This window comes from Streptopelia decaocto, assembly GCF_964273445.1.
Source record: "Streptopelia decaocto genome assembly, chromosome: 3".
Taxonomy (NCBI): Eukaryota; Metazoa; Chordata; class Aves; order Columbiformes; family Columbidae; genus Streptopelia; species Streptopelia decaocto.
This window is the reverse complement of record NC_138656.1, coordinates 60,807,459-60,835,085: the sequence shown is the minus strand read 5'-3', so window position 1 is coordinate 60,835,085 and position 27,627 is coordinate 60,807,459. Positions and strand designations below refer to the sequence as shown.

The 27,627-nt window shown below is 37.1% G+C and overlaps 1 protein-coding gene across 3 annotated transcripts in view; it reads right to left on the bottom strand.

Moving 5' to 3' along the window:
* Window positions 1-656: 656 nt before the first annotated feature.
* Window positions 657-27,627, bottom strand: part of MAP3K5 (mitogen-activated protein kinase kinase kinase 5) — a 106,853-nt gene continuing 79,882 nt past the window's right edge. The window contains exons 15-30 of one of the 3 annotated variants that reach the window (XM_082049936.1): window positions 26,585-26,718; window positions 22,164-22,291; window positions 21,231-21,367; window positions 20,506-20,611; window positions 19,390-19,547; window positions 18,729-18,906; window positions 17,924-17,944; window positions 16,646-16,823; window positions 16,377-16,545; window positions 13,214-13,399; window positions 9,492-9,597; window positions 6,868-7,108; window positions 4,284-4,396; window positions 3,289-3,401; window positions 2,320-2,396; window positions 657-1,489 (exon numbers count right to left, since the gene is read on the bottom strand). In XM_082049936.1, the coding sequence (XP_081906062.1) occupies window positions 1,429-1,489; window positions 2,320-2,396; window positions 3,289-3,401; window positions 4,284-4,396; window positions 6,868-7,108; window positions 9,492-9,597; window positions 13,214-13,399; window positions 16,377-16,545; window positions 16,646-16,823; window positions 17,924-17,944; window positions 18,729-18,906; window positions 19,390-19,547; window positions 20,506-20,611; window positions 21,231-21,367; window positions 22,164-22,291; window positions 26,585-26,718 (2,106 nt within the window). In that variant the 3' untranslated portion in view covers window positions 657-1,428. The remainder of the gene's footprint in view (window positions 1,490-2,319; window positions 2,397-3,288; window positions 3,402-4,283; window positions 4,397-6,867; window positions 7,109-9,491; window positions 9,598-13,213; window positions 13,400-16,376; window positions 16,546-16,645; window positions 16,824-17,923; window positions 17,945-18,728; window positions 18,907-19,389; window positions 19,548-20,505; window positions 20,612-21,230; window positions 21,368-22,163; window positions 22,292-26,584; window positions 26,719-27,627) is intronic. The other 2 variants (XM_082049938.1, XM_082049937.1) reach the window with 2 other exon arrangements.

Below are 27,627 nucleotides of genomic sequence, written 5' to 3'. Positions count from 1 at the left end.
GTAGTTGTGTCTTTGGAAGGAGTTGAACCTCCCTCTGGCTCAAACATCAGTGGAACCATCTTCAGAGTAATAATAATAATAATTATTATTTTTTTAAAAAAATTATTTTATCTACTGTTCTTTGTTTAGCCTTTTTTTTTAATATACCAAATTGTTTGGTTTTAATCAGCAAAAATTACTACATACATGTTAGGACAACATGTTTATGTTTAGAAAAAATACTTAATTTTCTTTGAAAATACTTGCTAGACCTTAAAAATTCAGGGCATAAGCTGTTCACGGATTACCACAGTTTATGAAGAAAGAAGCAGCTTCTTGTCCAGGCAAGTCTTACTCACAATGGAATTTTTTACAGCTAGCCCATAAGAATCTGATGATACCCAGTGCTAGAATGCTGGAGTGGCAGTGACAGTGGAATATCCACCATCCTTTTTCATTATATGTGAGAAAAGACATATTGCATAAACAAAAGCAGAAGAAAACAACAGTTCAGTGTGTGGAGGCAGCACACTCATTTCTCAAGTTGAGCACCCAGAGAAGAATTTTGTTTAGCCCTGGATTGTCAGTTCAGGAATTAGACTGAACAGGAACACCAAGAAAATATTCAATGCTATTACCAAACTCAAATCACAGTAACATATGTCAGAAAGGTTCCCTTGATACTCAGGATTATTTTTTTCTCTTTTTTTTTTATTCCAATATTTTCAAGTTGTACACCTTTATTATTTTACAAGTCCAAAAAATATAGGAAAAAGTAAGTCTCAGGTTCTTTTCAACTGTGTATTTCAGAGATAGCTTTAGAACAAGCTAACATTACTGTGGTTCAGGTGTATGCAACTGGTACAGTTCAGTAGTACATAAACAACTCTAAAACAAATGCACCATAGAACTTAAATTACCAAAAAATAAACAATATTAAACTATGTAGGGTAGTAGGTAAAAGCAATTACCTTTAGGTCTTGCACACTAAAAGAAAAATATCTAGTTATGATTGAAATTATGAAGGTCTACTACAGATTATTGAGTTACATTACAAACAGAAAGAAACTTCAGAAGTTGTTGTCGTCACATTTTGGTTTTGTTCCAGTGATATACAGTCACATGAAATCTTACATCAGTTTTTTATGGAATTAACATCTGGTTATTTTAACTACAATATTTTATGAGTTTAATGGGTTCTGGTGTTGTGTTTTTTTTTTATTTTTGAAAAACTTGCATGTAAAAATATTTAAGAGTAAAATAATGTTGCAGGTTGTTTACAGATTTCTTATGGATTATAGGAGTAAAAGCAGTCAGGAAGCTGCAGTGTTTTTAACATCGGTAAACAAATACTGGATTAAAGTGCAACAGTCCTTTTGACAGCACACCTGCTCTGCACTGAAAGGAAATCTTTTTCCCTCTGCAGAGAAGTGAAGAAAAATTTCAGCGTCAGGTGTGTTTCTCTCTAAAATCAGTGATGGCCTTCCAGAGCGTGCAGAGCATTCCTCCTCTGTAAAGAAAAAAATCAGAAAGATGCTCAGGTACAACGATAGTCTCTAGCCTAAAAGCATTGCAATTTAGCTGTCTTCTGATTTTATTGCTCTGTTTTTGACCAATGAAATTCAGTGGGAAGGCTGATCAAAGGTGAAATTCAACATGCAATACTCAAATAGAGAACAGAGTCCTTTTCTGATTACAGTACAGGGCAATCTTTCCACTTCTCGGATGCCTGCTTTCTGGAATTCAGACCTCTGGTCCAAAGGACCTGCATAACCCACAGCAGACTTCCAACATTATGAAAAATGCCAATTATGGAAAAAAATCTTACCACCTATCATACTTTAGAATTCTTATTTAGGTATTTAAACTGACTAGACACACATAGAGTGTTTGGTAACTTCTACTGTTTTTAGTTAAGCTTGGTTCAGCTGTGACCCACACACATAACATTATTAAGTGAAATCTAGTGTTAGTTGCAGTCTATGAGTAGTATTTCTGAAGTTTGATAATGACGATAGCAAAATTTTCTGTATCCTATCTCTACCTTTTCAAATAAAAGCAAGGCTCTAATGGAATATCCAGTGTCTCCAACTGTAAAGTAAAAGTTTTACTTTAACATTTTCTCTTTGCTTTCCTTGAATAGAAAAGCTTATTTTAAAATTTAAACAGTATGAGCTGTTTATCAGGAATGCATCCATATACGAAAACATACTGGACAGTGTTACTTATTTTAAATTAATATAGCACAATCCAATAAACAGAGACTTAATATCAGTTATTTGCTCTTGTAATAAAACACACTCCTGGTTCAGCACTGTTAATTTAGCTGTGAAGCGTTACCTCAGCCTCAAACATTTCAGATCATCTCGTGTAACATAGCAGAGAACATCCATTAATGTATAGTCTTCAGCCAAGAACTACAAAAAGAAGTTTAAATGAACATTTTGTTAGAAATATAATCTTACTTTCCAAGTTTTATGTAACATCTGCTCTTAAAAATAGAAGTTTAAGTTTAGAATAAACCTAAAATTGGGCCAAAATGTGGTAGGTGTAACAAATTAATCCACATTATTTCTTGAAATACATTGAAACTACTTATTTTTTATAGTGTATATTCCACATTGGCATACAAGGCACAACTTGAAAGGCGTAATGCTTTTACAGCTACTCAAAACTTCTGTCAACTGGCATTTCTATTGTTATCACTGATACCTCACAGTTACAGACTTTAATGAACACAAATTAGAGCATAATTAATGCCACATTTCACCCACAGGGAAATTAAAAACAAGTGATGAGATACATTTTAAAAAATGGTATCTAAATTTGATGTACTTGACCTTTGATCTGATCTGTAGGAGTGATAAGTACATGCAGGTTTTCCCAAGTCAGCTGAAATTCTGAGATGCACAACACCTCTAAGATTATATAATTTGCTGCAGAGCAGACCCATCTGCTGCAGGAGATCTCACTTCAACACAGTTAGCCAAGGGTGAATATGTACCCTGTATCCAGGCCATGATCAGCAGGAACTGCCACAATGTGTAATGATACTGAAAAATTATGAACCAAAGCAATGCTGTCTCTTTACCAGGACATCTTTTTCACTTATTCCTCAGCAGATATAGGAATTATTAGTAAGACTGCATTTTTATTAATGCCTTCATATTCACGGCTCTTTCCTATACTCTGAAAACAAATTAGTCTCTGAAAATGTGCTGAAGTAATTTAAAAGGTTTGGTAACTTTTTGCATTGAGTCACAAACCAGCACTGCAGCTGCGTCACAGTGTGAACAGAATCTTTGCTACCTTGTTTATTGTGGCCTCATCAGCTCCTTGAACACTCAGCCAGTTTATGAGATCAGGGTCTCCAGTCCCTGTACCAGTGGAATGACGATGACAGACAGACAATCCAGGAATATCTAGAACAAGAATTTTGAGAAAAGGTTTTGTGTTCCCAGAGCAACCTCTTGTCCTTTTAGACTGCTGGAGCACTTTCTTCAGTGAGCTTTCCCTTTAAGCTTAGCACACCAGTGTCCCCATAAATAGAGATAAATGAGAATCCCAAAGCACAGACTTAATTACAGTTTATAGACAGTTAATACACCAATTACACTAGTAGGTTAGGAATACAGTAGTGTGAACATTGATACAGATACACTTTCTGTCTTCTTTGGAAAATGACTTTAGTACGATGCACATCAATGTGAGATGTAACTGCTTCTACACTGACGTTGCGTCAATTTAACTAAACTGTTCAGAGTAACTCATACAACTGGCATGCAGGCAATGCCTTAGACTGAGGATCAGCTGCTTTGGAAAGCAACGCTTCTTTGAAGCACTTTACATAGAAACAAGCTGCATTAGCATTTCCACCTTCTTCAGGGCAGATGCATATCAAACTCAGTTTCCCTTGGTAAACTTGAAGTTGTATTTACATCTCACTGATTAGATCCTCTTGAACTTTCACTGTAACAATTGGAACAGTCTGTAATTCAAAGAACACATACCTAAACATACTAGATTATCCTCTTTAGAAATAATATTTATTCTGTAGGATATAAGCCTCATACTCTTCCATATAAACACAAGCCAAAATATTCAAATCATACCATTCCTCGTACTGTGATTAACAAATTCAAAAATTTGTTTCCACAACATACATTCTTACTTCAAGGCAAACCCTAACAGGAACAGCTTAGTAAAGTATCTTCACTGAGACTGGCTCAATAAAAAGAAGTTTAGCTGCCACTGTCTTAATCTGTAGCCAGTGTGAAACTTTTTTGAAAACTCTTCTCACTTACCTATTGGCTGTGACCTAAGCCGTAGGCTTCTGATTTCTTGATCTTTTTCTTCTATAGCTTGATGTAAGAGGACTTGAAATTCTCTCTCTTTTTGAACCAACTCCTCCAATAACCTGTGAAGTATCAGGAAGGAAGCACACATTTCCTTAAGTCATTTCAAATTTACAAGAAAGCAAAGATCTTGCTACACTTAAACTGGAAACCTTGACAGAGGCAAGGACAGAGTTCTTCAGCTTTGATAGGAAAATCCTCTCACTATAGATTTATTATGACCAATATCAAGACAAACATTCGCTGGTTCCTAAAGCTCTGAAAAAAACAAGCCCCAAACATACCAGCCTCCATATACACATCCACCCACTAAACAGGTGGTATGGTACAAAATTTCAGTGAAATTTCTACAGCCAGCATTCTGTTTTAAACAAAACTGTAACTAAGAAGAGTAAGTATTGAAGTGTTTCATAAACCAAGGTCTAGACTTTATGACACAATCCTTTTTAAGGAAAAATGCCAGTTCATAGCTCCCCAGCAGACATTTTCAAAGGTATGACAAGGGTGAAGCTGTAATGAAAACGTGGTGAAAACTTACGGTTGCATTTCTTAAATAGGGAAAATATGTTCTCATCCACACAAGGGCTGCCCCTTCCTCACATACTAGGCACACTTTGTGCTTATCCTTCTGTGTTATATAAAGAGTTAGAAAAGAGGAGGCAAAATACCTTGTGTCTTCTCCTAAGCAATTATTTTTGAGAATGTCAAGCAGAAACAAATTGGAACCTATATTTGACCTTCATTCCTAACACAAACCCAGACAGAAACCCAGAGGGATTCAGTGTCAGCACCTTTCAAACTGATCAAAGGAAAACAATCAGAATACAATGGAAAATCAGTATGTGAAACTGCTGCAATTTGTTATTTCAAAAAAGAGCTTCAGTAAAGATGAGGACTCATGAACAATATGCATTCAGGAACTTGGTCAGAGAAACTGGACACAGAGAACACACGCATAAACCTATCACTGACTTAGAAAGTTCAGCCTTTAAAGAATTGCAGCACCTTCATCCCTTCCTTGAAGCCTTTGTCAGCCTAAGAACCATCCGTGTGCTAACTGTTCCTTTGTAGTATGATTGTTCCCACAGCTTCATCTCTCTGCAGATCCACATTCTGTCCAGACAGGTGTGCTGTCACCTTTCAGTTCATTTATTCCTCCTCTATCCATTCTGGTTGAAAAAGGCCTTCAGGCCAACAACAACAAAATCAACTATTTTCTCTTGATAACTCCTTGCTGCTTAAGCCAATAAAGCTTTAATTAATACTTTAACAACCACCCATATTATTTACCTCAATTTTTTTGCATGAATGACAGGATGTAATTATTTGGCAAAAGGCTTCTCATTTGAGAAATTTACAAAAAGCAAAGTGCTAGAAAAGAGTATTTCTACAAGTTTATAATTTCTGATGCTACTCCCCATCATAAATTCGGGAAATAAAGTGAAACAATCTAAATTATTTATGTATTTAAGTATATCAATAAGGCCATCAACATATTTCTCAGTGGTCATCACAAGCAAAAAACCCAAATTGTAATATAAGAACTCAAAAATATTGATACTTTATTAAGAACAGTACAGTCTAACCATGGCAAAATTCTCAGACACATTTAAAAGTAAAGTGCAATATAACATTCTAATTTAAATTGGAACAATAACTACAACGAATGTTCTAGCAGCCTTATTGAAGAAATACTGTCTTTCTATCAAGGTCATATGCAAAATATACTGAGGTCAGCAGGAAATTCAGTGTCAAATCAGATGCAGTCAAAGCTAAAGTACCTACTTTAACCACACTATCTAGTATATTTTAATGAAAACAAAATTTTGTAGAAAATTATTTGGATAAAATAATGGAAACAAATTCATCTCTGACATTTCTTAAAAAAAAAAAAACCAAAAGAATTGCTTCTCAGGTTTAAAGTAGAATATATATATTTATGAAAAAGTCCAATATGCAAATTTCTGGGTTATTTCTTCTTTTAAAGAAAACATCAATTTTCCCCCATCTTTCTCTGATGAAAAAAATTTATTTAATAAAAAGCTATCACTTGCTGGTAAGCACAGAACCTGCTGCAGTGAATTCTGTGCACAAAACAAGTCTGAAGCAGTTTCCTTGTGGAGTTCACGTGTGGCTGTTGACTAGCTTGAGTTCATTCCCCAAGAATAACTATAGAAAAGAACAGCAAGTTCTGCCTCAATGGAAACAAAACATAACACCATTCATCAGCCACACACAGCATACGAAGGAGAGAAAAAACAGAAGCTTGGCAGCAAGCTCATTTTTTTCCAGACCTTCCTTGAAAGGGCACCTGAAATCAAGGCTGACCTTAACTTGCATCACTCTTGTTCTGAAATGAATAAAACTAATGTAAGTGGTCGATCACAGCTGAACAATGACCATAATTTAAATTAATAACTTGCAGTACTATGGCATTTTTATACTGCCTCTAGTATTCTAGCACATATATATTAAAAGCAAACCAATACACACTGTCACAAGTAGGCTAGTGTCTCCTGGTGTCCAGACTTACCTGTTTGTCTCTAATTTTAGCCTGCCCAGCTGGACGCTCAGTGACCTGTGAGCAGCCTGGGAATCATGGGACACCGTAGAGCTGAGTGTGCTTACACCTGAGGTAGCTACTGCATCCTCCATGACAATGCAAGGCTGTTGGATAGTTTGAGTCTGGGGCTGTTCATCTTGATCTTCAACCTCTATGTCGTCTTGATCTGCAGTATCACTTTCAGATGCAAGACTAAAATGTGGCCTCAATTCTATTAGTAACATTAAAATATAAGCAAAAGAAAGAAACCCAAATGTTAAAGGTGTTGAACATTAATACAAAAGTGACCTAATTGACTATTTACAGATCATCCTACAACACTGGTTAAACCAGACCCGAAATTTCTGTTGCAAGAGAACAGATGATATCTCCATGGGGTTTAGGACCACTCACACCATAACAGCATCTTAGTTTATGTTGGTTATTATTCAGCCTAACAAATGTTCAAAAGCTCTGTAAAATAAAAATCTGAATAGGATACTAGATTTGGCTTGCATTTCATGTCAAATTGTGCTGAAGTACTATGTGCAACTTATGTAATTTCCTTATGCTTTATTCCATTCTCAGTGGTTTGTAATTTCTAACATGTCTGACCGGAAATGTTTCATTAAACAAATAACCATTATTTCTCTTACATTCAGCTATTTGTGTTGTTGCTACTCTAGTACATTAGGCATTCTCTCATTATAAGAATATCATGTTTATCTAAAAATTGTATTCAAAGATACAGAGAGGAAACAAACAGACCCCTTTCCTGACAATTAAAAGTAGCACATTTCCCTTCTACTTAGCAGAGAGAACAAAGTTTATTTTGTAATGAAGTACATTCACAGAACAGCACACACAAAGTTGTATGTGTACTCTGGTTTCTGTTATTCCCTGTTCGAACTACCTACCAGAGCTTAGCAGGTATGCAAGACATGTACACAAGATCTTACACTCCTACACAACCTATTATTGCAGAGACATCTGTTTGTTAATTCTAACTATTTAATATAAATCTTCCTTCCTTCAATTGTGGCTTCTTACTGCTGAGCATTCCCTCCCTTTAGCGTCTTCACCAAAACATGCTCTCTTTTTCTGAATCACACTTGGTTTTGTAAACTTTTGTCCTTTCTGCTGAAGAATGAGTACATTTCTCCTCTTTAGAAAAGGGACATTCATTCCTCAACCCATTTTGTCTCCATTTCAATCCTATGTGCCTTCAAGACTGAACATACTAAGATCAGCAGAGCTGTGCTTCCTCAAAGAAGGGAGATTTATTATAATAGCAGTTACTCAAATATTGCCAAGCAAATGTCTGAATTTGCTTTGAATTTCTGCATCACGCTAATAAGAACAGAAGTTCATTTTGCCACTGTTCACCACCAGGCAGTATAACCATACAACATATGCTTCTTACCACACCTGAAACATCCCCTAACTTACAGAAGTGTTAAGGTCAGAGATAAATCTTCACATCATTTTTAAAAAAGAGAGTGAAAAAAAAGAAAAAAGCCAGACACGGGCAAGGGGATGCAATCAGAAGCAGGGCAAGGCAATTAGAGAAGAGGCAGATGATCAGTGCCCACAAGCTACCAGGGCACAGAGGCTTCTGTTTAAGTTTGATCATGTACAATTAATGCTGATACTGAGCTGTATGGGGAAGAATAGCCTATTAAGGAAGAATTCTACACTGCTTCTATTATACAGCAATAAAGTACATGCCTGTTAAAGGTGTTTGGCATTCTAATCAAAAGACAGATTTTCCTTACAAATCAAAAGTAAAACAAACACCCTATTTATGCCTTGCTGGTTGTGCTAGGGATATGGAAAATATCAAGGAAAACAGAAAGAGCTGTAACATCTGTTGGAAATTTCAGATCCCCTTGTTGATAGTTTAAGACTTATCCTGCTGCAGAAAACAGCAACATAAGTATTCTGACTTCAGACTTATTGCGTTAAATCATGTATTTGAAAACTCCATCACTAATTCCAGTGCAGGGAACAGTCAAATCACAAGCTAATAAGTTAAGAAGCAGCAGAAAAACTAACTCTGGAAATAGAGTAATAACAGAATGGGCTACAGATTCTTCCACATAGACTCCTCCTCTCAGCTAAGCCATGCATTCAACTTACACAACATTGACAATACAATATTTGAAAAAAAAAAAAAAAAGAAAATTTTCTTCTTCCCCTCCTTCAGACAGCTTCTGACCAGGAGCCAAGAGACTTTTCAGTGCCCCAAATGCACATCATTAATCTGCACTTTGTCAAACACCTTCCAAAAATCAAGCACATGCTGGCAAGTGGTCTGTCCTTTGGATTTCAAGAGGCAGCACTGTACACCTCAAAAAAAATTAGGCCCCAGAGCACCGTAGCCTACTACAGCTTACTGCATTGCAGAATGGTTTAGATGACACACCTTGGAAAAGTGCTTTCCAAAATAACTTGGACGATACACTGATCAGTTTTGAGTTGCAAAACTGACAGTGAACAGGAAAAAGGCCACTACTGGTTTCAAAATCTTAAGTGATGCATCATAATTACAGCTCTAAAGCATGTTTAAAGAGAACAGCTAATAAACATTTGCCAAGTATTAAGAAGTGACTCACCTGGGACCAGAATAGTAATAGCAGTCTGCACAGCTTTTCGGATTATGCTGTCCAATGCAAACATCCAATGTGGCTTGATGTTATGATTTCGGAGAACTTTATTGACCTAGCAACAAAGAATTCAGTATTATATCCCCCAACTTAAAACTATAATATATATCAGCATTATATAAAAGTGTTTGAACTTAGATGCTGTATCAAATCAGGCAATTAAAACTACTTCATGTTGCCATTAAATGAAGAAAATAAAAAAATCGCAAACTTCCACCATTTTATTACAAGTCATGCAGTATTTTGTATTTTTTATCAAGTACTAGTGCCTATGTTAAGTGATTACTGATAACTGCAATACTGAAGTTTATTTAACCTTCATGGGTGTGGAGAGAAACTTAAAAGGAATGCAGGCAAGACAAATACCAAGGACCATATTATGAAAGGGTTGTAACTTAAGCTAATTATTCTCGTTATTTTTTGGCATCATTTTCAGTGCTTGCTCTTAGCAGTACTTATCTATTTTAAAGTACAATTGTAGGAAATATCAAATAACTAATGTAATGCTACCCCTTGATTCAGAAAATAATTCATGTTAGTTTAAATAGTCAGGGAACTTCAGTTGTATGCTGTGTCATTCTCTCTTTACTTCTGCTCTTTACTTTGTACAGTAAGATAGTTTTCTACACTAGGTTGCTCCCCATTCCCTGCAGTCCTGCTTTCAAACCACTTTTATTTTTTACTCCCAGGTGCCTCTGTGGATTCTCCATGTCACTTGCAAGAATGTTTCTACTTTGGGAAAAAAAGTTTTCCAATTCCCAAATGACAGAGAAGAAGAAACACTGAGCTACAGTAAGTGGCAACAGCACAAAACAGACTTGGTGCTGTTTTCCAGGCACAGCAGCAATCCAAAGCAACAGACTCTGTAGGAGTAGAACTTCAGAAGCTGCAGGAAGATAAAAAATGTAACTCTATTTAGAAAATTATGAAGTTACTCAAAATCTTACAAAGAAAAAAAGTAGCAACTACACTACTGCTTACTAAAAAAAAAGTGGCAAGAAGATAACTCTACTTAGGTCTTCCAAAAAAAGGGATTAGCTTAACTCTTTCATATTTTTATATCTTCTCTGTAAAAAATGACTGAAGTTATACAAATAATGCATTCAGAAGATGTGCAAGAGTTATGATAATATGATTAATAACATTTCTTAACTGCCCTAAAGCAACAGTATTCAGTAATGCAGTAATTAATGTAGGCACCTGTAGTGGGTTTGGCTGGGATGGAGTTAATTTTCTTCCCAGCAGCTCACACAGTGCCATTTTTCAGACTGGTGACTAAAACAGCCTTGATAACACACCCGTGTTGTTTTAGCTGTTGCTGAGCAGAGCTTACACAGCCTCACCGTCTTCTCTGTTTCTTACCCTGCCCCACCAGTGAGTAGGCTGGGGGTGGACTAAAGGCTGGAAGAGGACACTGCCAGGACAGCTGACCTGAACAGACTGAAGTTCTGCAATAAAAGTAGGTGGGTAGTTTTACCAAAGGATCTGTTGCTCAGGGACTGGCTGGGCATTAGTCTACTGGTGGTGGCTGACTGCTTTTGCATCACTTGTGCATTTTTTGTTTTTGTTTGTTGTGGGGTTTTGTGTTGGTTTGTTTTGTTGGTTTTCCCTTCACTTATTAAACAGTCTTTATCTGGACTCACAAGTTTCCTCACTCTTTTTGCCTTTCCAGTTCTCCCCCCATCCTTTTGGGAGGGAATGAACAAGTGACTGGGTAAGGGCTTCCTCATACCTGCCAGCCAGGGCAAACCCACCGCGCTACCTGTGTCTCCTCAGTTCTGTTGCCAATGGCCACGAGATGGCACTTGGACACCAGGCTTAGACTTGGGGAGCTACCAGCAGCCCCAGGAGCCTGCCTTGGGCCTGGCAGCTGGCAACAGCTGCCCAAAGTCCCCCAAGACTTGCCCATAGCCCTCCCGGGCAGCACAGCTCCCCTTTGCAAGCACCTCACACCTTCCCGTACTGACTCCTATTACCAAAACATTGACATGCATTTAGCTAAGTTCAGCCTATTTAAGTCCTGAAGAAGCACGACGTAACTTTGTCGAAACACAACAATCCACTGTGATGAGATTTAGCTATTTGGACTACAGCACAAAACTACTTTTTCTTGGTTGCTCCGATGAGAATATTGTGATTATTAAACCTTGTTACTTGAGATTACCTTAATTAAGTCCTGAGAACAAGGCAACTACTTTTCCTCACTTTGAGCAATATCCCAGTCTCTGCAGAATCTGAGGTTTTGATACTGATCTGGATTTCACTTTTCTATTACAGAAATCTAACGTATGTCAAAAATAAAAATTAACAGTGGGCACAGACAAAGCAAAGTTTTTCTTTGAACTTTCTGTGTGTTATCTTAGTTAAATAATAGATAGTAATGGAAGATAAATTTATCAGTTAAAACTCAGAAACTTATAATGATGAAGTTAACAGAAGAGGATAAAAAAAATTATAGAAAAGAACACGACTTAGGCAATTACCACTAAACAACTGATGCCCAACAACAGCTCTATCAGAAAATCAACCCAGATGATTATACTTCCCCCGCCTCAGTTTTTTTCTTGTCCTTGAATTTTTTTTTCTTTCAGGTGTCAAAACAGTAGTAATATGAGGCTAAACAGAATGGAGAGCTGAAATGTACTCAAAGTGAAGACTCAAAGAAAATTTCATTTGTGGAAGCCTCTCTTTTACAGATTCATTTCAGACAGGTTTTTTTGTAAACAGCATCTCATTTTTGTCAGTGTAGTCGACAAAAACAGTTTACATGCTATGCAATCCTTCTGACAGCTCTTGTACTTGTCAGAGTGCCTCAGGCTTAAATGTTAATAGAATCACCCACCTCAAATGCCTACCTGGATTGCCATTTCATTTTTACTACTTCAGTCTGGACAAGTGATGCCCAACACAGCTTCACCCTCCCGTGCTGGTTATTCATCTTAAGAAAATGTATTTGTTTTTCTTCTTAATGTTTTTTTAATGTATTTAAATGTTACTTCACAAGCAAATAGGCTTAATGCTTTCAGTAAACTAGCTACTTAAAGGGTATAATGTGTGTGTTTGGTTGCTCACTGTAGGAAATAATAAATTTTGCATTAATTATTAACAGAAAAGTAACCTGTTTTTCTTCCTTCTTATCTTGCTTATTACAAATTGAAATGAAAATGTCTAGTTTTTGTAGAAATCTGCTGCTAACCAAAAATACTAGAATAATAACTCAATACAATATTGTAAGGTAGACTACTGCTGGCTGCATAGAGTGGTTTAATGCATTAGTTTACAAGGGAGGCCAAATTCAAGAGATCTGCACTTATGTAGGATAAGCCTGACATTCAGTGTTGGTCTTATTTACCAGAAAACTCTCCAAAACAAGGGTTTAAAAGGGCTTTTAAAAAGGCTTTAGTATTATGACATAATGTTTACACAACCATGCTGAACCTTCTAGATCTTTAATCAGCAAAATCTCAACAGTTGTGTTCAGGGTCTGTGTCCTGCCAAAGGATCACTTGGCAACCCAACCAAGTCATGGCTGCGGGCTGGGTTTTGTTATTATAGCCCTCAAATGTTATTGTTTCAGTAACTCTGGATGGAAGTTAACAAAGTTGCTTCTGGCTTCAAGCTTTTGTTTTTTGGAAGTTTTGTGCACGAAGTTCTTAGTAAAAATGACTTACAGCATCTTGAAAACCAAACAGCACGAGCTGCACTTGACTGATACCATGGCTGTCAAAGTCGAGCTCCAGTTTCAATTTTGAAAGAGTGTTTGCGATGATTTTGCGATCAGTGGACCGTACAAACTCTCTGAGGCTGGAAACCAGCGTTGTGATATGTTCCCATTTTAGCTTGGGTTCTTCAGCTCCCTGGTGGAAGAGAGAGGAAAATCAAGTTTTGATAGCCACCTTTTGAAAAGTACACCCAGAGGGACTCTAGTCAATAACATCAGCTGGCAAAATGGATTTTCAGAAACTCTCCTGCTGCTGTTAAGGGAAAGGTGTGCAGCTGCAGGCCAGGTAATGGTAGCAGCATAACTACAGCAGCACAGCTCCCTGCTAATGCAGATGACTTGACCGGAAAGTAGCCGACTTGGGTTTATATCAGTTACTGAAGTATGCGTGCACACTATAGTCTGTGTGTCTCATTTTACAGGAGTGAAAGGAAATTAATAAATATAACATGCACCGAATATTACACCCTACTTCTAGTTGCAAATGTGTATTTTGCAATGCCTCTGATTTCAGAGTGCCTCTGAGAGACAACATGCACAGTCTGACAATAGCATTTAAAAGAATGGATTAGTCAAAGTTACACAAAAGGCTCAGCAAGACACTGGTTCTTTCCCACATAATTTTCCTTGATATGGAACTTTTAGACTTAGCTATTCTTAAAGCAGGTCTACTTGTCTCTCACCTTCCTATTACAATACCTAAGTACCTATTTTTAAAATTGTTGGTGTTTTTGAATGAGCTACCAAAGTAACAAAAAGCTCAAAAGCATTAATCAGAATAACCAGTGTAAGTAACTAGGAAGCAGAAGGATGTATTTACTCTCTAAATTTAAGCCAACTGAATACAAATTTTAACTCCAAATCTTGAAAAATTAAGCCAGAGATAGAAAACCATAATATTTCATGTTGAACAACTAGTATGTGCTTATTCTGAAGGAAGTAATTATTTATATAGACTAAAGATATCTAACATTGATCTCTGTAACAGGAGGACATATGGTGTTTGGTTCTGCTGTATTTGCCCGTTCCATGCCATGATTATTACAGCTGGCCAGACATCAAGAACTTTTTGTCAAAATGCTGAGGTTTTAACTACAGTTGATTAATTCTTATCAGGACGAAGCAAAAACAATTCGATTATATGAGAGAGAAAGAAACTAAAAAAAGAAAAGCAGCTCTAGAGCAGTCAAACAGCCCATAGACTAAAGAATCCATTTCTGACGTAAAGGATCCTAGCCTCTGATCCTGATCTGCTTTGATTTGGAGAATTCACCTGATGATTTGCTATACTGAAGTGGATGCCACATTCTGTCTTGCAGTAGCTGATCTCTTTTTTTCATGTAAATTTAAAAGCCATTAGGGCAGATAGGTGGACACACATCACACTGTAGCCATAGACTAGAACATCCAAGTCTAACAAGGTCCGCTGGGGACAGGGAAACCATTATGGCTCTCTAATATAGAACAGTGAGCTATTCTGGGAGGGTCATTCTCCTCCCCTAGCTGCCACACCCAATGACCTAGTAGAAATCAGTCTTACGAAAAAGCTTTTGTGAAGGGAAAAGTACTATCAAAGTCTAAATTCTGATGAGGCCTAACAAGCAAATCAGGCTTCCATCTATCGGTAACTTCTTGCATTTAAGCAGGACATATGAAACCAACTCAACTTCCCCTTAGCTGCAGTTACCATCACTTTCTCGTGGTTTGAGTAGGCTTCCTACTCTTTGACCAGGGTCCCTCTCTCAAGGGAAAAAGTGGTGTTTGGGAGTCAGAGTTCTGCATCCCCTGGAAGGGCAGATACTTTGAACTCTTCAGCTCTACAACTCCGTGTCTCTGCTCCCACCTTGGGCTGTTCCAGCCACAGCTGAGGAAGGCAGGAAACACCAAGCATCCTCTCTGGATCTTGTGATTGAGTTTCAGCCTCCTGGAATCACTGGTAATTCCTTTCATCCACATGCTAACAACTGCATCTGTTATAGCAACACTCTAGCACAGCACAGATCACAGGCATCTCTTATTGCCTTCTATTTTAACACTTTCTATAGTTACCAGGACTATAGTCACCAGAACAACTGTGGGTTCGCCCCCCAACGCCACCAGGAGTTCAAAGCTCTTTTTATTGGTATGGCAGCAATTTCCAATTTCATTAACTGTTGTACATGCAGAAGAATCATATTGGTTTGCTTCATTTTCTAAACAGTACTATCTTTAGAAGATGAGCTGTCACATTTTATACAAATATGTTTTAGAGCAGCAATACTTAACCTTGAGAATGAAGTGAGTCAATTAACTACTAACACATTACAAACAATAACAAAAAAATCATGTCATCCAATTACAGTGTTGCAACATTTAGCAGTGTGGTCATGACCTCTCATTCTGAACCAACACATCACCATGAGTCACCCCACGAAGGAGTGGCAAAAGGTCATTCTGCAATTATTTTGCTGTTTGCTGTAGCTCCCGCTCTTACTCCATCTTCCCTCCCCTCCATATGTGCTCCCAACTGCTGCAAGGAATACCTGCAACTTATTTTCTCACTAGCCTCCCCTTTTTCCCTGTTATGCTGTTGACTAGAAGGCAATGGTTTACCAGTCAGCCCCATTTTTTCTACACAATAACCTAACATAAGGCCAGAGCAGGCCAAAAGACCTAAACCTCCCTCTGTTAAACCAGTTAGACAGAAGATGGAACTCTACTAAAAGGGGGGGGCAAGGTAATTACCTCCTGGGGATGATCTGTTTTACATGAGTTGAACCAACAGCCTCAGTCCATTTAAAAAAAACAAAAACAAACAAACAAAAAAAAACCAGGCGAAATATAATACCATGAAACCATTTTTTTCTGTTGTCTGGCCAACACTAACACACAGGCATACATATAATATTTACAAACAACACAAAAGGCATATGTAATGCAGTATAAACAAGTGTAAAGCCTATTTTTCATAGCCCACATAAAACAATAAACTGAAAGCTCACATAGTGTATGCTTTCTAGTTTAATTGAACTTTCTTTAATTGCTTTACTACGTGTAATTTCAAAAGTTCCAGGTAATTGCAGATAAGTCTTCAAATTCCATAATATTGTTCCTGCCTTTTGAAATTACTTTACCTGAGCCAAAGCTTCCATCAAGTTCCTCACCACCTGCTCTTGGTCCTCAGTTAGTATCCTGTGAAGGGTGGCTCTCCTTTCACTATCCTTCTTCAGCATGAAAAACCCAGAATCTTTCTCTTCTGGTGATGGAGGTGCACTGTGATCCTCAAAATTTTCATCTGGGATGCTGAATGAAAGATACTCAGTGAAAAGAAACTCTATGAAAACCACCCCAATGCACATATTCCTAATCTACCGTGTAATGTAAATGCCAGATAGCTCTTTACCTCAGAAAAAGGGACCGAATTCCTTTCCCATCTTTTTCTCCACAGGATTTGGCTCTTGTTTTGAAAGAGAATGGATCAATTTTTAATTCCGTATCAGGTGAGACTGAACCATATTCACTGCTGCTACTTGTATCTTCCACCAGAACAGGGACAGGCAACGATATACTCCGAAGATACTCTATTCATATAGGAATATTCAGAAATTAGAACTTAATGGTGCCATCACAGTTCTGAAGTGAAAAGGTTATTCTTTTCAGAGGAAACAGAAAGACTCCAAATCTTCTCCTACACCATAACAAAATATTAAAAACAAAATTGACAAAAAACTTCCTCAAGCTTATTCTCCTGGAACAGTGTTATCTTTCAGTTATGTTTTTATTCAAAAGCTTCCCAAGACAGGCAAACGCTGGGATCTTTTCAAGTTCACTTAGAAAACTTCACCACTGGAGTGAATGTGAATCTCAGACCACCAGTATACACTTTCAGAAGTAGCAAAATATTTCTACAGGGTAAGTCATCCAAGCACCTTCCAAAATCTTAATTTTATGTCTATAAAAAAAATACATATTTTATACAATACATAGAAATATACATACTATAACACACATAGGATACGTTTTTAATCAGATTATTTTGTTTAAGTTTAATCAGTTCATAGTCTTTGACCAAATATAAACATGCACATTAAGTCAGAACTTTCATTTTTAAATCCAGAGCACACACTAATGTTGCAAGAAACTATTCCTACCTATTTCACATGTGCACATTTCAAAATGTACTTTGATAGCAACTTGCCATGAAGTTAACTATGTGTTTGCTTGTTTCCACCTCCCAGTTAATTTCCTGAAAGATATGACTATCTCATAGCCAGGCCTGAAAAGGGGTCTCAAATACATTATACTTTTTTCAGGTATAGAATTTAACCTAATAAAATTCTGTGTTATCTGCCTCCACAAACCTTGGATCTATTTCTACTACAAACCAGCCATTTGGTTTCTTGTTTGGATTTCCACTAAAAGGCCCTGTAGCAACAGGGCAGCTCTTCAGGCCTGTATTACCCACCTGCCCAGACAAGTCAGTCATAGTCCAGTAGGATTACAAACAGTATTTTAAATTTGCACAATGAATTAGAAGTTCCTAACAGAGAAAGGTCACTTATTTTTCATAATTGTGACCACTTCTCTTTGCACTATTTTAGTGTGACAAATTACATCAGAGTAAGTGATAACCATAGTATCTACACAGTTACATTTTCATAGAGAAAATGTTAAAACTCACCATTTGTGTTAGCTGAAAGAACTGTGGGAGAAAAAACAAAGAAAAAAAGAAAGTTGAATGTGCAGAAATAAACTGAGAAAATAAGCACAGTCTACAGGATCACTCTCTTCCCATTATTATGGACTACCTGGACTCTCTCGTCTACGACCTCTAAAAGTGCAATTTATTATGATTTAAAGTTAATTTGAATCTGGCGGGTGGAAATCAAGTTAAAAGTGCTCATCCAATGTCATCTTCGTTACCTAGTATTTTTCTTTTAGATATCATGCTAAAAATATACAAAAGATATTTTCATATGTGTATATGCACAGACACAGACTATGTCATTTCTACTCTCTAAACTTCTTTATTACTTTACGTAATTTACGACACTACAGGAAATGAGTATGTGAAACAAAAATAATGCAGTGCATACACATTTATGATGGGACGAAATTATTTTCCTCTTGTAGAAAATTCCCCTGAGGCTCAACAGCATGTTCTATCCTTTCACAAAATGTACTCTATGCAAACATTCTTCGAATGAAAACATACGCAACTGAAAACCAAACACAAAAGCCACACAAAACCATAAATAGACTTTTAGAAACCTTATTGGAAATATTTGTATTAATCACCACTGTGACAACATAACAGAGTTCTGCAGTGTTTCTGCAGCAAGTTGCTAGAACAGAAGGTTACAACTGAATAGTCATCGGGCATGGGGATCTGCTGTGTTCATTTTAAAGGTTAAGTCTCCAGTTTCAGGAAACAGTACCATCAGGAGAAAAAAAAAAAAATCAAGATTGAATTTAGCAATGCTTACCTGCCAGTTTTGATGGAGACTTTCTTTTTTTGCTTGAAACCTTCAAGAATTCATCTATAAGTAGCTCGTGAGCAAAAGCTCGTTTATCAGGATCTGGTTCGAAGCAACGCAGTATGAAAGCCTTGGCTTCTGCAGACATGGATTCAGGAATCTCCGGGTGTATTTTAAACATTCCCACCTGTGGCAAATAAAGGGAGAAACGATGGCATACATTGCTCTTTTCCCAAACATTAAATAGCATCCAAAGAGTGTTTACATAGTTAAAGTGGTATATTGCTCTCTAGTTTTGATATTATCTTTTTGTAACTAATTTATTAATTAAAAGAAAAACTATTATAAACTGAATAAATAATTACATTTAAAAACAAAAAAATGCAAGTAGAGGCTCCTGCAAAGCAGAAAACTGCTTCTTTTCTCAGTTTTTTTTGTTTTGTTTTCATCACCCAGGCTGCTGAATAGCTGCTGTTGCTCCATTACTCTCTTCAAAACTCCACAGCACTCCCACTCAGTGAATCAGCTCATTCTTCTTAGCATCTTCACTAACCAAGCATTTCCTTTATCTTCTTTTCCTGCAATCTCTAATTCTATTTTCTCCAAAACAGTCATATGATTTCCTGTGTTAACAAATACTGGTCTGAGCTGCTCAAGGAAGATGCCTGACCTTAAACATAGCTGCTTGTGGTTCGCCCAGTTCGTAAAATGGGGGCTTCCCTGTAGCCATCTCAATGATTGTGCATCCCAAGGACCAGATGTCTGCAGCCTTCCCATAGCCACGTGGCCCTTTGTCTATGATTTCTGGTGCCATATACTGAAGGGTACCTGTTTAAAACATATTCATTTTTACTTAGGTGCAGTAATGACACAGACAGCTAAAGGACAAGAGGAACAAAAATCACTGAGGAGTGAGCAATATCGGGGGAGTTAAAAATAATACTCTTTATTATTAAAAAATTTCCATATCCATCCTACATAAAACTCAAAATACTATTCAAAATATTACTTGTGCTAAAAGCATCTGATATGATCTACTGATCCAATGATATCACTTTTCAAAGTCAATGACAATTAGTAAGATGCTTCACAATGAGTTTTGGATCAGACACAATTTTCACTTACTGTATTATAGATTCAGACTAAAATAAGGAAGATCACTCTGAATTGCATCCAGAGAGAAACAGGATGTGAAGCCCAGAACCTGAACCAAAATCTGCAGGTAATATGAACATTTTTTCTCAAGTAAGGGAATCAACTTGACACATCATTCTGCATTCTGTTCCATTTAGAACAGAAATGGAAGAGCAGAGGATGGATTTAAAATAATAGTCACTTCTCATTTTGTATAATTATTTAATGCAGTGCAACTATATGATTTAACATCCAAACCAAATTACCAAGCAGAATGAGGATCAAGTTAATGACAGGCTCAGTAGATCAGCAATTCTGGAGCTGGAAGCTAGGATGTCCAAGCCAGTCAGGAAAGAAAAATGTTAGTCTTCTATCAGCAAGATGAAAAAAAAACATGCACACAGAAGAGACAGACTCAAATACAACACAGGCAAGAAACAGCTCTTCTGTTGTAAAGGACTTTCACGTCTCAAGTAGAACTTCCAAAACAGCATTCTCTTCCAACAGTTTATAGCTTAAGATTGGATATACAAAGAGTTATTCTTGCAGAAACATTTTATATCGCTTTAAAGTCAATGAAAGTTCAGCAGCTGTGGATTCTGGCCCTACAAGCACAGTTTGAATGAGGGAAGAGCCTCCTTTGGGCACATACCAGTGAAAGTTTCAGTACATGGGTTGATTCCCGCAAGTCTCTTTGAAGTTCCAAAGTCTGAAATCTTTAACACTCCACTGTACGTGTTGATAAGCACGTTATCACCCTGAGGAACAGAACATTCAGAGCAATTATTTTTCACTGCTGACTCTTCATCTAAGACTTTTTGAATAGCCTGTTTCTACAATGCACTTGTTAGTAACAATTACTTCCTAAGGCTCTTAAGAGGGGAGATGAAAGAGGAATCAATAGTGTTCCTGCCTTACGTAATCCCATAATCAGAAACTTTATCTCAAAGTGAAATTCCCCTACTACAGAAATTCAGTTGACAAATACTAAGAGAGGGAAAACAATTTTTTTTTAAGGAAGCCTTTTCATCTGCAATCTCTTTGGAAAAGAACCTGTTAATATCTCATCCACAATCATCTCCACTTCTAATACGCTTTATGAAAGTTTGACCACGTAATTGAAAACAGAAATAAAAATATCCACTTTATCACATCTTAAGTAGCTACACATCAGTTCTTCTAAAATAAAAACAATGTATTTTGTTGGTGCAAGTTCAAATCCACAACAGTTCTCTTACTAACCCACACTTCAGAACAGTAGAGAAGGTATGTGACAATGAAGAACTTTCAGAAAAAAAAGCTTTTAAATTACAGGACAAATAAATGGTTATGCAGTTACATAACACTATCAGACTTAAAGTCCCTGTAAATTCTTACCTTTATGTCTCGATGCACTATTTGATTATCATGGAGGTATTTTAATCCTTCAAGAATCTGCTTGGTGTAAAAGCCAATTGTCTGCTCATTGTTTTTTAATGGTCCCCATTTTGATCGTAGAAGAGCAGAAAGGCTGCCTATAATTTTGGAAAGCAAAAATGTGAGAGTAAAAGTCTAATTAAATTCTGCCTTCTCCCCCAAAGGAAAAAAAAGAAGTAATAAACATCAATCCCAAACCAAGTGTTGGCACCTCTACTATAACCAAAGGCCCCTCCAGGAGAATGCTTACTTGCATCATAACTGGCCTGAATAATTAAAAAGAGTCTCAGTATCTCCACCGGCCTCAGCTGCGGCAGAGCAGCATGTGTTTCCTCAAGCAGGCACATCAGAAACCACTGAAACAATGTGCTCACGTCTCTCCTCTGCCTGGAGAGTAGTTGCCCCAGAGTAATGTTGTAAAAGAATGAAGAGGGGTAGATGCGCACATGCATGTCTTTGTACATACACCAAATCCACCGTTTCTTGAGAAGTGGGATTTTTGTTGTGTCTGGTTGCTGCGAGTTCTTTGGTCTCAAACAGAAGCAATAATCATCACTCTCCATTCCCTGTGTCAGATAACCAGGGAAGGCTCAGCCATCTGAGACTCGCTACAGCCTTTCCAGTAGGATATAACCACAGGTCATCTCACCTGTAGCTAAAAGGAGCCCACCTGCCACAGCAAAGATCTGTAGCACATCCTATCTAAATACTGAATTAGAGGACTCAAAGCACTTTGAAGACATACTTTTCCCCATTAATTTAGGAAAGAGATATTAAAGAATATTACATTTGCATGAAATATATCTGGTTGCAGTACTACAACTTTTTATACTTTTAAAATATTAAAAAACCCGAAACCAACTAATCACCACACCAGTCTCCCCTACAACTTACCTCCTGGCACCTGTTCCATGAATATCTTAATGAAGCCATTCTCACTAAGAGAGCCTAAATACTGGACAATGTTCTTATGTTTGAGATGCTTATGCAAAGCTATTTCTTCATGCAGAGGCTGGGAGTACCTGGAAAGAAAAGCAGCAGTGTATTCAACATTGGCCTTCGGGAAGGAAGTCTTGTGTTTACTGCAGTAGCTGAAGTTCTACTTTAGGTCCCATGAAACACATTTACACTGAAAATGACTGTGTTAGATGCATTTAGCAACAGCGGTTGTGACCACTACATACTAAAAAAAAAAGAATCATATATACATAGACATAACATATATAAAATATATATAATATTGTGTATTCATACACACAAAATGTTGTAACTCTACATAGATGGACTGAGTAAAACAAAGGTTGTGGAAGTAACTCCTCTCCAGCCTAACTCAAAGAAAATAAACAGTTGGGCAAGCAGTTGGCTTCAGACTAGTGCCAAAGTGAACTAGCAAATCAGAAAGTTACTCTGGAATTAAAATCAATAATGAAAACAAATCACCATATAGATTTTAATTAAAGTAGAAGTCTTATTTGAAAGCAAGAGTGGATATCTATCAGAGTAAGAAACCAGGAATCATTTCACAGGGAGATATTCAGAAGAACTGATCAAAACAATTTCAAATGTAATTTAGTCCAATGTAAAGTATTTTTTCAGAGACAAACTTTTCAGCTGCCCTTTTGCCAAGAAGGTTTCTGGAGGCCAGATCCTTTTGTGTCATGGAACACTACCAGAGCTCAGCAGCTGATGAGCTCTCTGAGCCAGCCTGGGGGTGAGCTAGGAGCAGGTCAGCTCCCAGGTTTGCATATTGTCTGGCAAAATGTAGACAATGTGCCAAGAATCTGGTGGAGTTTTCACTAAAGCACTAACATCTGCAGTCAGACTTTCAGGGTAGCTGACACAGATGAAGGACACAGACCTTCTTCTGTAAGTCCAGATGTAAGAAGGAGCTGCAGAGTCTTGAGCAAGCAGAAGACATTCAGATGCTTATACTGAGGGAGAACTGAATGTAACTGCAAACTCAACCTTGCAGCTACTTGCCACCAAAAGGAATAGTTTTACTGACACCTTCACCAGGTTACTCTCAGCACAGACTTCCCACCAACACTGATACATTCTCATCCTCTAATGAACTAGCAGAAAACTGATTTTATTTATTGGGGTTTGCGGAGATAGCTTCCTGCTGCCTTGGATCCAGGAGTTTGCTGTCCCTGGACCCAGTGAGGTGCCAGTGCCAGGAATACAATCAAAGCACAAATGCAATGGAAGTTTTTAGGGGAACACTGCCTGCGAGCTCCCCTCCCTTTTGGGGTAGGTAGTTACGAGCTCACCCTATCAACTGCATCAAGTTAGAAGTGGAAGCTGAACTCTAAAGAAAAAAAAAAAGAAGAGATGAAAGAAAAGGTGGCCATCTGAAAGTCCCTCTGGAAAACAACTGTTGCAGAAAACAAGGAAAGCAAAGTATTTGGTTAATGAAAATTGTGAATATGCAGCTCCAAGTCTTTACTAAAAACTCATTTGAGTTTTGGCTTGCCTCTCCACACATGACTTCAAAGATTCTGACTACACTGTTAGTCATTCAGAAATGAAAATCAGATATTATATTCCTGAGTTCTACTAATGGGATATTCATTCAGAGCAGCAACAGCAAGGCAATTATAATTCTTCCCTCTGCACAGTTAATTGCATCTGGAGCAACTAAAATAATTTAGCAAATAAAGCCATAAGAATATTCTCCAGTGGAATGAAGCATTTGTAATTTTAGAACTTAGTCATTAGAAGATTTCAAATGGTATAAAGAAGAAAAACCTCTAAATCCTAGAAAGCTAAATCTTATTACCTACCTAATATAATTTTACTTTAACTTGAAAGTTGATATGGCCACTGGTACGATTTTGTAGTACTGGAAAAGCATTTGAGGGTAACAGTACTGCAGGCATGTTTCCTTTTCTTTCACAATGTCTCCCTAACCTAACATTTCCTGACAATTAAGTAAATTATTCAGTGTTTTATATTTAACTTACAGTGGTATAAAAAACCTCACTGTTTTTGTACAGAAATCATTGCATTTCTAGCCATGTTCTGACTCAGAACTAAGTTAATTCTTACAAATTCAAAATATGGTAATTTCTACTTTGGAAGTGGTAAGAATTAACTTCAGAGATTAACCCTTTTCTTTCTATAGATTTCTTTCAAAGTACTAAAAGATCAGGTTATAAATAATCAGAAATAAAATAATAAATTTTAATACTTGAAATTTGTCCTGGAAGCCTGTAAATATTTTTGAAAGTCTACATGAAAGACTAAGAGCTTCTTAATGATCTCTTTCCAGTATGCTTTACACATTGAACCTGAAACCTTTTCTATTGAAAATTCTTTTAAAATGTTTATTGGAGAAGAAAAATCTGTGGTTTGTTCCCCTCCTCCTTTTAAAGTATTTAATGCTCTATTCAGGCTATCTTTCTATTAACCACAGTTGCTACAAACAAACTTCTTAGCAAATACAAAACTTGCAACTCTGCTTTTGAGCCAAGAGGTTGTTTTACATAATTTCTCAGAAAGTAAGGACTCATTATAACACATCTTGAAGTTAAATTTACAGTAACAATCTAGAGGATGGCAAGGATTCCCTTTTCCATTATCTATGTTCTAGTATCTTATTAAAATATGAGTATGGAAAAATTATTAGACCACACATGTATCCATACTGAACAGCCGATATACACATTAATTCAAAAAGATTTAGTAGGATTCATTTTTAAACATCAATGAAAAGAACAACTAAGTGAGGACAGAATAACCAAAGGAAGGTCCACAAGAGAGACCCATGAAAAAGAAACTGAGCTAAGACACAGGGAAATTACACAAAGAAAACTTTAAAAGAGTTATCGCACAGTGTCCTGTCAACATCTAGGCTCCACTACAATTTAAATAACAGTATTTAATGCGGGATAGGTTGTAGAGAACAATGGTCCTTTTCCACAAACAGCAGTTTTACCCCAGAGACATCCATTCTAGATATAAGTGAGCGGAATAACAGCCATTGTGGTGGGTTAGAACAGCCGCTTGTATCTGTTTTGAATACTAGCACTCTCTTTAAGATGCCTACTTTGCAGAGACGGGTAAAACCAGATTCCTTCCTGATATTAGCTGTAGATTGAATGCTGCACAAACAAGGATACAGCTATTTCCTCCTGTGGAGGAAATGCAGTATGCCAAAATATGAAAAATCCTGCTGAAGGACAAGCTATCCCTTAGATCATAGTAGTAAAAAAAAAAGCCAAATCGGTAAAAGTAGACAAGAAACTTGGAAATACGGATTCCATTCCTGATTGAAATGATGGGCAAAAATTCACCAGTTGGTACACTCAGTATTTTACCTACATGCATTTAGTATGCAATTCCTCCTACTACCTAAGAGGTGTTCTGTCTTCATCAGATCTTCCTTCTTAAAAATTATTTGTTTAACCAAGGGATTTATCTTTCTGTTACCAACCACGGCAATGACTATTTCCTGCTTTTTAAAGTTTTCCTGAACATGAGCCTGAGTTACAGTCTTTGATAATATTTCATAGTCTGTCTGAGAGGTACTTTAAAGATCCAGGCCCTCAAGTTACTTGTTAAGAAGCAGCTTGTACAGCACTTGACTACAAAAATCAAAGGCTAATGTAGAATTTAAGAATAACTTGACAGTTTAATACAGTCAGTTTCATTTGAAAAAAAACTTTGTACTTGCTGTCACTTTTATCACAGTATCTGTGGAAAGCTAGGTATTCAAAATAGGATATACTGCAAGCTTTCAGATATACAAGTACAAAGGACATCAAGTGTCTGCTCTTCACAAGGCAGCCTTTATAAGTGAGTGAGAGCAATATATATAAAGAGACCCTGCTTTAAAAAAAATTGTGATAAAAATATAATTCCAGGTGATATATTCTAATGTTAAAGGGCTTCATAATAAATGATGCACAAACAGGAAAGGAAAATGCCTCTATCAGCAGTTCATGGTTTTAAAGGACACCACAAACCATGAATTTCAATAATTCTTTTACAAGGACTTGCCTAAGCAGACAGGGCTGATCACTAGGTGTTTGAGTGAGATTTTTGAAATTCAGCAATATTTATTTCTCAAAGAAAAAATATTATTAAGTACTAGTACCAAAACCAGTAAACATCTAAAGTCTCAGTTGTGATTATAATTTATACTGCAACTTGGAAATATCTAATCATAACAGGAAACACTACTACATACCACAGACAGGTAATGTATGGGCAGCTTTGTAGAAGAGGTACTCCCCGATCAGCACACTGGTTGATCACATTACTGATGAAATTATGTAATGCACAAAATCTGGAATCAGCCATAGTTACTATACCTGCTGTCTCTCTCTGGAATTTCTTTAATAGCGATTCTGACTTGATTGCTCAGATCTCGTCCTGCATATACAACACCGTAAGTTCCTTTCCCCAGAACAACTCGCTCGCCGTTTTCATCATATTCATAATCATACTGCAAAGCAAACAACAACGTGAAATGAAACAGAGGAATAAGATTTAGTCCATCTGACACTGTGCTCAGAACCAAGGCACCTAGGGTGCTAGTTGCTTTCTGCAGACCACGGAGAAAAAAGAAAAACACTTCAAGAAGACAATCTGGATACCATACAGAGATGCCTACATTTCTCCACTGGCTGTACAGGAAGCACTGGCTTCTAAGGTATCCTTTGCAGGTAAGCACAAAGCTACGCTGTTCCATGCAGTTATTATACAACCGTCTGTCTTCCTCAACAGCATCTGCTACTTGCTGGCAGCTGCTGTAGAGACCAAAGAAGATGACAGAGGGCACTCCGCACCCAGTGGAGAACTCCGGCTCCCACACAGACGGCACGCAAGGCAGGATGCACTTAATTTGCTCCAGATGCTCTCCTGACCTGACCACATCTTCCAAAACCAGCACAACCTCAATTTGGTCAGTACCAGGTCAGCCAGCAGAGCGTGACAACAGAGGTTAGTCAGGATTGCAGTGTATTAAGTGTAGTTTCGGGCAAATTTGAATTTCAAAGAGTTTAAAGCCAGTCAGGGAATGGTCATTAGATAGATTATCTGATCTGTTCTCTTGTGTAACACAGACATGTAATTTCACACGCTCACACCCACGCTAAGCCCAGTAGCTTATGCCTAGACAAAGTATTTTTCTTTTCTTCCAAATAAAGACTGCTATCTTTTTAATAGAAGAGAGAATCCACTACTTCTTTTAGTCTTTTGTTTCAACAATTAGTTACCCTCATGGTAAAGTCACGCCTCTTAATTCAAATTTCTGTGGTATCACTGTATTTCATTATGTTTTTCTTCAACAGACTAAAGAGACCATTAGCACATAGTAATTTTCCATGTAAAAATACTTACTCACTGTAACCAA